Source organism: Diabrotica undecimpunctata, chromosome 4, assembly GCF_040954645.1.
Source record: "Diabrotica undecimpunctata isolate CICGRU chromosome 4, icDiaUnde3, whole genome shotgun sequence".
Classification (NCBI taxonomy): Eukaryota; Metazoa; Arthropoda; class Insecta; order Coleoptera; family Chrysomelidae; genus Diabrotica; species Diabrotica undecimpunctata.
The window spans coordinates 148,892,952-148,904,306 of record NC_092806.1 but is presented as its reverse complement, the minus strand read 5'-3'; the positions used below and the strand labels follow the sequence as shown (position 1 = coordinate 148,904,306).

The 11,355-nt window shown below is 33.3% G+C and overlaps 1 protein-coding gene across 2 annotated transcripts in view; it reads left to right on the top strand.

Moving 5' to 3' along the window:
* LOC140440170 (uncharacterized) overlaps positions 1 to 11,355 on the top strand; it is a 68,732-nt gene continuing 57,377 nt past the window's right edge. Inside the window, exons 1-2 of one of the 2 annotated variants that reach the window (XM_072530488.1) lie at positions 1 to 164; positions 6,228 to 6,275. In XM_072530488.1, the coding sequence (XP_072386589.1) occupies positions 126 to 164; positions 6,228 to 6,275 (87 nt within the window). In that variant the 5' untranslated portion in view covers positions 1 to 125. The remainder of the gene's footprint in view (positions 165 to 6,227; positions 6,276 to 11,355) is intronic. The other variant, XM_072530491.1, reaches the window with a different exon arrangement.

Sequence of the window (11,355 nt, the reverse complement as noted above, 5' to 3'; positions counted from 1 at the left end):
ATCGCTAACCTTTAGGTCCGGAAATTGATTTCGATAAAGATTTTTTATACCAACTGCCTAATTAGTCGTTCTTGTGAACTCGAACTATTAACTCGTTTCGAATCTTCTCTCAAAAACAAGTGAAAATGGCTGAAGTTGAAGTAGCTTTAGAAGAAGTCCAACAAGTACGTAAAACTATAAGTTTGTAATATTTTTATGAAAGCAATTTAAACTTTTTACCATTTAAACTAAAATCAGTTTAATTATTATGATTTTATCATTTTTCCAGTCAAACTGATATTTCAATGCGTGTTAAGATAACTAACTGTATTTTGCAGCAATTTGTGTTCTATGTTAAAACGCGAAACAGGATGGCTCTCTTGCTCCGTTTTGGGTTGCCAACAGCTTTAATAATAATTCAGAGACGTATTTTGACCTTAAAGACCTAGTTAACTTTCGATAAATCTCCAGACTCTTTATTTCTTCAATTTTTATTCTATTTTTCTTTTTAATTTTGTTTTGTGTTTGTCCATTTAGTTGGTGGGTGGGTCCATACTCTGCTCCGTAGTACTTCTTGTCTTGGTCTCGACTCGACAATACTTTTTGTCCATCGGTTGTCTGATAATCTGTCGCAGTAATTGTCAATAATTTTTGATAATAAGAATCAGCAGAAGAAAGTTGACTTTCGGGAACCAAATAAAAAAAACTATCTATTTTAACTTCTAAATTTTTCTTCTAGAAAAGAGAGCACGACATTGTATATATTGTATTTAATTATCACTACCTCTTGTCTCTCCTTTTTTTAAAGAATCTTGGCTAACACTTACTTGAAAATTGTTATATTTTTAAAATATTGTAAGTATTCCATTTTCATTCAATTTTTAGTGCCTTTACATCTAATTTACGTTTAAAATTGTTTTATTCAACAACTATTTTAGTAGTTAAAGTAAAGTAAGGTACCGGTATAATTCCAACTGATAATATCATCTGAGCTGACATAGGAAGGAGAAGACTCATTATTGAATGTACCTCTAACAATAGCTGTATGTATAAAGCTACCTGATGAATAGAGTACCAGTATAATAGTAAATTAACTTTGATCAGATAAAAGGCATATATCGAGCACAGTTTAATTAAATCTTGCCCAAGTACTTTCGATCCCTAGATCATCTTCAGGGGCATCTGAAATAAGCCAAGAAACGTTTTTTTATAACCAAAGAAATTGAATACCTTCGATAAAAACTCGAAGTTTTATGGTTGAAAAAAGGTTTTTTATATGATTAACGTTTATAGACTTACTTCGTCAATTGTGGCCTATCCGGCAAGAACAAGATGTCATAAACATAAAATTGTACATTACACTACACTACAAATAGACAAACAAACACTTTAAAATAATTTAAGGGAGGCTACATTGCTTGAAGAAGTCGGAGACAGAATGGCTCCTGATCTAACGGAAATGTTGGGGTGACATGTGACAAATGACAACTTGGATGAGCAGTCACAATCATAGATATGTGATCTGCACCTTTTACAATTCTATGAAACTAAGTATTGACCAAAAGTCCAACTGACACTACTATAGGAGATCACTGATGAAATATAAAATTATATAGAATATTTTTAAGTAAATTGAATAATCCAGATCTCACACTCAAACATGTCTGTAATAATTAAGGTGTTAGTTTGAGAGCAACTGAAATAGACGAAAAGTAAGAATGCAAGAAGCGGACTAAACAATATGTTAAACAGTGGGTGGTTGACTACAATAAAATGGTCTACCAAGCACTATCTGTAATATAGAAAGGAAGAGATCTGACTATGTAATTAAAATACTAATAATTGAAAATCAAAATGGAAAGCAAAATATATAAATGGGGTGTAATCCAAGTAGTTCAGTTGAACCCACAGTCAATGGTATAACTATAAAATTACTATGGATGTGCTCAGTGCAGGAAGTCTAAACAGTCGAGCTGGGTCCCCTACGAGGTGAAGCTGTAATAAAGTTTTTAAAAATAGGTTTAAATTTAGTACAATTTAAATTAATTTGAGTATTAAGACATTGAGAGTTTTCATTCGTTTCCCTTGTAATTTCCAAATCTTCCAATAAATCCAACTCCATATAGTTTTTCTTTCTACTAATGTCATGTAAGATAGATGAACCAGTGTTGATGTTAAAATTGTGTTTACTGGATAATAAGTGTTGACCAAAACTTGAAGAGTTTGGTCTTTTCAAATGTTCTGAAACTCTAGTGGATAACTTTCTAATGGTTCTACCTACATAAGAGGCATCACAATCATCACATTTTAATTTGTAAATACCACTTTTGTCAAGTGTGTTCATCCTATCTTTGGTGTTGATTAAGAAGGAACCTAAGGTGTTGTGTGACTTGAAGGAAATTTTGATGTTATCGATTGTAGAAGTAAAAAGTTTAGATATTTTATTGGAAATGCTGCTAATGTAGGTGAAGGAGAAATATCTGGTGTTATTAGAAGCAGTAGGTTGAAGAAAACATTGTGATGAATATGCAAGCTTTTCTGCAATTTTTAGTTTAGCTCTATTTAGAAGCTTATAGATAATGTTAGGATCATAACCATTATTGAAAGCAATTTGTTTAAGAGTGTTAAGTTCTGAATTAAAATTATCATTAGAAAGTGGAAATTTGAGTAACCTATGAATGTAACTGTTGAAAGCAGCCATTTTATGTTGGGTTGGATGATTAGATGTATCATGTATAACATGATCTGTTTGGGTAGGTTTTCTGTAAATATTGTACTCTAAAGAATCTTTATTACGGGAAATAGTCATATCCAAGAAGTTCAACTTTTTATCAGATTCTGGTTCCAGAGTAAAAGAGATGTTGGGATGGAGGTTATTAAGATCATCCAGAATCTGTAAAGCATCATCTTGGGTTCCCTGTATGAGAGCTATACAATCATCAACATACCTTGACCAAAAAACTATTTTGTTGTTGTTGTTAACAAACTTCTGTTCTAAGCTGTCTAAGAAAATGTCAGCCAGAAAAGGTGATAGTGGAGATCCCATTGCTAAACCTGTTGGTTGTTTGTATATTTTTTGATTGAATTGAAAGAAGTCCTGATCCAGACAGAATTTAAGTATAGTTAAGATAGCATCTTTGTCTTTTGCTGATATGTTGCAATTGTCTAGAAGATTGTGTACTAAAGGTAATGTTTCATCTCTTGGTACAGAAGTAAACAGATTGGAAACATCAAAAGAAACTAAATAAAAACCCTCTTCTATCCTAATGTTATTTAACCGTTCTATTAGATCTAAAGAATTTTTGATGGAGAACTTAGGTTTAAAATTAGTGATAGACTGAATTGTGTTGTAAATAAACTCTGATAAAATAGAAACTGGAGTATTACAAAAACTTACTACCGGCCTTATGGGACAATTGTGTTTATGGATTTTAGGAAGTCCATATAACCTAGGTGTTATAGGATTAGATACAATTAACTTTCTGTTGTTATATTTAGTAATAGTATCATTAAACAATTTGACCATTGCTTTTGTTTTATTAATAAAGGTGTTAAGTGGATTTTTTTCCAAAACTACAAAACTGTTATCTGAAAGAAAAGATTCTACTTTCTCTATGTATTGAGTTTGTTCTAAGATTACAACACAATTACCCTTATCAGCCTTGCTGAGTACAAGAGAATCTCTATCTAGAGAATCTCTCTAGTAATAGTAAATTCACTTATTATCGCAATCAGTTCACTGCCAATGATCTAGTGGATCTATGGTTTAAACCCTTGTCAGAAAACAAAAATGATAACGTAATAGTGTAAAATCTGAATGGATCTGCTTCTTCTAAAGGTGCCTGCTTCTTGTGATGTTGGCGACCATATTGGCTCATCTTATCCTATTCTCAGCATCTTAAAAAATATTAGTGGCTGTAAGGGGAGTTTATTTCCTAAGATTGGAAAGCCAGGTTACACATCTGCGTCAAGTGCCTCTCTTGCCCTCAATCTTGCCTTGTAATATGAACTGTAAAAGTTGATATTTATTATTACGTATAGTTTAGCGAGTATTCTCTTCTGAAGACTAGCTATATTAGTAAAATGGTGTATATATGAGACCCTTAATATACGTCAGTAGCACCACATTTTAAATACCTCTAACTATTATATGGTATGTTTTGTAAAACTTTAATTTTCTACTCCATAGAGAGAAGGGTATAAGAAAAATTGCAGGGAATCTTCCCAAGACCGTCAAATAAGCTACTGGCTTTTTTTATGAGTTTTTATTTCGTAGCTACGATCCCAGGTATCTTTGGTAATGCAGTCCAAGTAGCATATTTTCTCCAATCTTTCTAATATTGTTTAAAAGTTGGTCACTTACTTAAATACGATCTTCTGATTCGTCAAACTCATCTCTAAAGATGTTTTCATAGTATATGTTAAATAGTATTGGTGACAGTATGCAACCATGTCGAAATCCTTTACCGACTGTGACGATCTCGAGAAATAAGTTTAAGATTAGTCTTATATCCTCACCATCATTTCCCGATGTTTTTAGGATATTGATTAGTTTTCTAGCCCTGACAGCCGATGTAGGTAGCGACGATAGCCTAGTATTATGTAAAAGAACAATCATCATAAAATACTGTACACCCAAGAGAGCGGCGACAACACAAACAAAAATCAGAGTCGAAGGACTAAATACGGAATCCACGGAATACTTATGCAGAAAAAGAATATCATAGAACATTGCTGGGAATGAAATATTAGAAAACAATAATATCGATGATATCTGGGAAAAACTCAAAAATACAGAACTAACGCAGCAACAGAATCATTTGTAGGGATAAAAGTAACGAACACTAACATATCAAAAAAGAAGTTTTAGTGAGAAAGTGTAGACAAAATGTAAAGAAAAGAAGAAAGCCCTTTTACAATACACAACAAACACAGCAGGCATATAATCACTATATACCAATTAGAAATGAAATGAATACTTTAGTTAGACAAATAAAAAGGAAACACTGGAAGAGCTTCTCAAAACAGATGGAACACAATTTCTACGGAACACAAAAAGAAATATGTAGAATGATCAAAGGTCAAAGAGAACAGATGGTATTGCAAACGACCATCTCGTTCGATGGTATTGGAAAGATGCATGAGTAGAAAACAATACATTACTCACCACTTAGAAATTTTAAGATCTAGTTTCTAAGCTAATTCTAAGCTAATTCTAAAACCTTAGCTCCCAGGAAACTGGAAGGCTGTACAGTCTCATAAAAGTTAGAAACTTGAAAGAATAGTAACAGCACTGGGGTGCGACTCAAGAGTTCCGAAGTAAGAAAGAGAAGCTCGAATATGGCACACACTTTTGATCAGGTACAATCAGCAATCACTATTTGCCCATTCAGAGTACGTACTCTAAAAAGTGCCCTTATTACTGATCCAACGAATAAGGATTCACAGCTCTACCAACTAGGAAGTTTGTACTAGGACGATTTTTTTGTAATAAGGTGAAACACGACGTTCATCCAGAAGAAAATATAACTGAAGGAGGTTACGAGAGATTTGGAAGACTCAAGTAAACGCTAACACTTTATTCAATTACACTTGGCAAACGACGGACCAAGCAATACTACTTTGCAGGACTCTAAAGCTTGTCAACATATCTTGGCAGCAGGTAAGTCTTCAGGACAAACAGCTTTTGCGCTGATTTCAGCCCAGCTCGTTGAATACGATCAAGCTGGGTCTACAGCTCGGTAAAGGCTACCTTAGTCTGCCCGAGTTCATTATACCTTCGACCTAGGTATCCAACTAGCTCACTCGGTGGCAACTGCCTAATCCTGTTGTTGTCGACAGAAAATAGAAAACGCGTCACGTAGTAAGATTGCTTGTTACCACGGTTAACATTAATGATTATATAAGCCGAATGACAACAAATAAAGTAGTAAAGATAGCAAGAGACGGTTCCCCAATGGGAAGACGATCAGTAGGAAGACCACGAAAACGATGGCACGACAATTTACTGGAGGACATCTAAGAAGAAATATTTGTTTTCTTTGGTTTGTCTTTAAAAAGAAGAGATATTTGTTTTTTTGGTTTGTCCTCCTGTTTTTCTTTCCTCGCCTCCCAGTAGTCAATATTTTTATCCTTTTACATTACCACGGTCTTACTTCGTATCCCGTAGAGACGAGTTACCTAAATATTTTTAGACTATTTTGATATAAAACATTTAGAAAGTATTATAATAAAGAAATTTTTTTCAGGACGAAGAAATTGTAGAAATTGTAGAAGAAACTATTGCTCCAGTCAAGGTAGGTGCTTATTCAAATTACTCATTGGAATAACTTTTAAATACCAGGAAAGTCTGACGAAACAAGGTGACAATTTGTTATTCTATCGAACGCTTTCTCCTAATTAACAAAAATACATAAATATCATAATTTACGTCTCTACATCGTTAAAAGAGAACTTTTATTGCAAAAAGTGCGTTTCAGGTGCCCAATGAATTCCTAAAGACGAATTATGTATGTCATATGAGCCTTACACATTTATTCTTTTATGTATAAATTAAAAAAAGTTTACTAGGTGGCTCATAAGGCTTATTATTTGATGGTCTTCACATCTTTTCGCATTAGATTGTTTAAGTATTGTTAAATATTGTTATGAAAGTTGGTCTAAAGCACTAGTATTTTTTCACTTTGGTATATATTGTTGAAGACCAAGATAAGTCTTTTTACTGCGTCTTTGTCCATAATTTTTAAAAATTCTACTTAGTCATCTAGCCCTGAGGTTTTTTACTTCATAATGCTGTTTACAGCAGGTTCTACTCATACAATAAAAGAATTATAAAAGTAGATGAGATGAGAAACGATATTCCAATATCCCCATTTTTATTTTGTGTGATAGTGACACACCTATTTGATTCAAATATTGTTGTTACATCGTTTATCCATGTTGTTTTTATTTATTCAATATCAACCATTGAATTTTCTTCTTGAGAGTTTGGTAAGTGTCTCCGTCTTTTTGATTTATAGAAACCTGCTGTTTCTTCGATCTTTTTGTTAAAATTTAACCAATCGTGTTTGCGTTCCAATATCTCGATTTCTATACACTGTTCTTCCAGAATTTTGTTTTTAGCTTCGCTGACAGCGTTTTTGTCTAGACGCTGATATGCGTCATAGTCTTTTCGGTTAGATACATAGAAGAAAAACTATGTAGATGAAGTAAATAAGTTAAGACTAATATCAGAGGAGAACTGAAAATCCTATGCTCGGGTAGTGTGGAAAAATGTCGCTTATGGTGGTCAAAAAATCGACTAAGCATTCATAAAATGGAAAATAGCTACACACGAAGAATTATGTTCATTCGGGTTATTGGGGTATAAATATCTTTTTATCCTTCTAGATTCTAGTGCTCTAACTTTATTCTCCTTTTTCATAAAGCGACCTACATTTCTTCTTTTCTTCGGTTTAAAAATAAATATTTGTTTAGTTAGTCGATCTTTACACATTTGGTTTATATTATTTTCATTTGTATTCTTATTGTTCGAGTTCTTTTACATCTTTATTTCTATGTCTATTAAATGTTGTAATGTCTTGTACTCTTTTAAAAAATAACACCGCGTTATGACGTCATTTTGCTCTCTCATGGCTTCATCAAACGCGGTGCTGAATGAAAATTCAAACACGGTAGATCAACAAATATCTGGTAACTGTTTTCCATGCAGGTGGTATGCGTACAAAGGTGCCATTTACTTTGTTGGTCATGAACGAAAACAACTTTCTAATAAAGTTTTTGGTTCCTTTCTCTACACAAAATGTATAAAAGTTTACATCTTCAAATGATCAAGTGATGGAAAAAATGCATACATATAAAGAACCATTGATAACAGTTTAGCGAAGATAAGTAGCTTATTTTAGTAGCTTTTAGATCGAAGGAAGACGAGGCATCTGACGAAAGAAGTTCTCTGGGCTGCGAAACTTATTGGAATGGGTTGACATTAGGTCAGGAGGTAGTAGTAATTTAAAATTTATTTCTATGTCTGGGTTCAGTTGATTTGTTATAATAATTTCTAACTATGTGAAATTAGAAATCGTTTTAAAGTCAAATATCTCGGTGAAAGAAATATAAATAAAAATAAATCGTTCACAAGGCGAAGAACTCCATGTTTTTGTACAGAAATAAAGAAAAAATATAAAGAAAAGAATAAAGCTTACCTGAAATACATCAACGTCAACCAAAACAAAAGAGGCCATAATCACAAGACAATTAGAAACGAAACACATGCACTTTAAGAAAAATAAGAAATTATCACTGGGAACGCTTTTTGAAAGAAATGGAACATGATTTTTACGGTTGGTATGCAGAAGAAGAACAAACGACGCTAGAACCGGAAACACTAGAAATTACCGCAAACTAAGAACTTAATATAAATGTACAAAAAGTTCGTTCAAAAGCTGAAAAACAAAAATGGCAGCAAGTAAAGACGGGATAATAAATTAACTACTGAAATATTGGGAAGCAGCAATGACAGAACAATTAAGAAAATTAATTAATACAATTCTAAAACGCAATACACAATTCAAAAAAGGAGATAAAAAACAGCCAGAAAACTACAGAGCTACAAACTTGTTGAATACTACCCTAAAAGTACTAATAAATCAGAGGATAAGTTAGCAGATGAACAACAGGGTTTTTGTATTGGGAGATCATGTACAGATGCAATATTCACTGTAAAGCAAATTACTGAAAAATTAATAGAATATAGTAGATCATTTCTGTGTCTGATTGGCCCAAAGAAAGCATTTGACAGAGTAAGACTCTAAAATGTAATTCATCTTGCGTATAATAAAGAAGTTCCACTAAATATTATAAAAACTATCGAAAACTTCTACTACAACAACAAAATAAAAGTCAGAATAGATGGACAACTGACAGAACCTATAGGTAGCGGAATAAGACAAGGAGACTCATTGAGCCCAATGCTCTTTAATTTAATCATGGATGAAATCATTACAAGCGTTAACAAAGAAAGACGATACAGAAAGGAAAACAAAGAAATAAAAATACTCTGTTACGCAGACGACGCAATATTGATAGCCCAAGATAAGGATAGTCTGCAAAGACTGGTCCACAAATTTAACATAAGAGCAAAAGACTTTAATATGACAATATTCCTGACATCTCAGGAAACTAAAACAATACTAGATAGCAAAGAACCAACCAGATGAAAAACTTAAATTACTAATGAAATCTTAAAATTAGGTGTCTACTCACTAGTATCTTTCCTATTATTTCTAATAACTAGCATTAAATTTAGCATGCATACTCGCACAACACTTTACTCTGCTTTTCACTCACTCATTATACCAGTTTAAAAGGCTTTGTTCTTTTGAGCCTTCTTTCTAGGTTTCTATTGTCGAGGAGCTGGATAGCCTCGACGTTTACATGATGATGGAATCGTTGTTCATGGCTCCCTGCAAATTTCTTGATTATCTGATTGACGTCTTGCATCTTGAGGTTCCGGTGAAGCTCGTTGTTCCTAACGTACCAAGGCGCATCTACGATGTTCCTCAGTACTTTATTCTGGAATATCTGGATTAATTTGATGTAACTAGGCTTGGCACAGCCCCAGAGTTGGCAGCCATAGGTCCATACTGGTCTCAGTATTTGTTTATAGATTAGGAGTTTATTATTTATGGATAGAGAGGAATGTCTTTCCATTAACCAATACATTTTCTTGTAGCAGATGCCTAGTTCTTCTCTTTTCTTCTTCACGTGAGCTTTCCAGCGAAGTTTCGCATCAAGAGTGATCCCCAAGTACTTTGCTGATGTTGCAATAGGCACTTGGACATCATTTATTCTAATAGGAATATTATTAATTCTCTTATTGGTAAAATTTATATGGACTGATTTATTCTCATTCAGTTTAATTTTCCATTTATTGGTCCATTCATGGATTTTATTTATTGAATTTTGTAGTTTTTCTGTAGCTTCTTCGACGGTGTCACTTATCGCAAAGACAGCAGTGTCATCTGCGAAGGTAGCTATGGTGTCGTCTTCTAGTTCAGGTATATCACACGTGTATATTAGATATAGGACTGGACCCAATACACTCCTTTGTGGAACACCTGCTTCAATATCCTTGAGATCAGTGTATGCATCTTCTTGTTTAACTCTAAAATGTCTGTTCGCTAGATATGATTGTAATATATTTGAATATTGTTTAGGCATGAATGATTTAAGTTTATGTATCAAACCCTTATGCCAGACTTTATCAAACGCCTGTGCCACATCTAGGAAGGTTGCAGAACAGACTTTTCTTTTCTCTAATGATCTTTCAATTATAGCAGTTATTCTATGCACCTGATCAATTGTCGAATGCTTAGTAATAAATAAGTAATGAAAATATAATACCTGGAAATAACACTGTCCAGCTTGGAGAAAGAAGTGAGAGATCGAGTACAAATATCAAATATACTGACAAGAAGCCTTAATAACACTATATCGAACCAGACACAAAAACAATGAGATAGAGTTAAGAATTTATAAAGCTAGTGTAAGACCAATAATGACGTATACCTCAGAAACAAGACCCGGCGCAGCCACAACGCAAAGGCTACTGGAAACGGCAGAGATGAGAGTACTGTGAAGAATTACAGGAAATACGCTGGGAGATCGAAAGAGAAGTAAAGGCATTAGAAGAAAATGTAACGTACAGTGAATAACAGAATGGACTCAAAATAGAAAAAAAGAATGGAATAATCATATAAGCAGAATGGCGGATACCCGTGTCGTCGTAACATAGTAAGAGATAAGTCACCAATCGGCAAAAGAAGTATGAGACGACTGCGTAAAAAATGGAGTGACAACCCTTTATAGAAGTATTATTCTGCCAATGAACAAGCAGAATTGCTTATAAAAAGGAAGAAAATATTTCCTTTTCTACTTTATGTATACAATTCAGCTAAATTGGGTACTCCTTTATGTCATCTATTAGCACTGTATCCCCTGCATTTCTAAATTCCCCATTTCTTCTTATTATATATATAATCAATAACCCTTCTACCCTAAGGTGTTGGGTGACTTCTTCTTATTAGTTTCTTAACAGATTTGATTATAAACACGAAAAATGATTGTAGAAACTTTTGAATTACTAATGAAAGCCATATATTATGTAATGAGATTGATGATTATCATATAATATTGAACATAATTACGTGGATAATTAGTCAATTGATATTATCTTCTTAATGGGCCTGGGGTAATAGGTTGACGAATATTCTCCACCGTATTCACCTACTTCATATTCCTAGTTTTATTTTAGAAATTAGCTGTCGGTATTTGTAATAACACCAATCTTTTATGATATAACACCCAATATCAGTATAA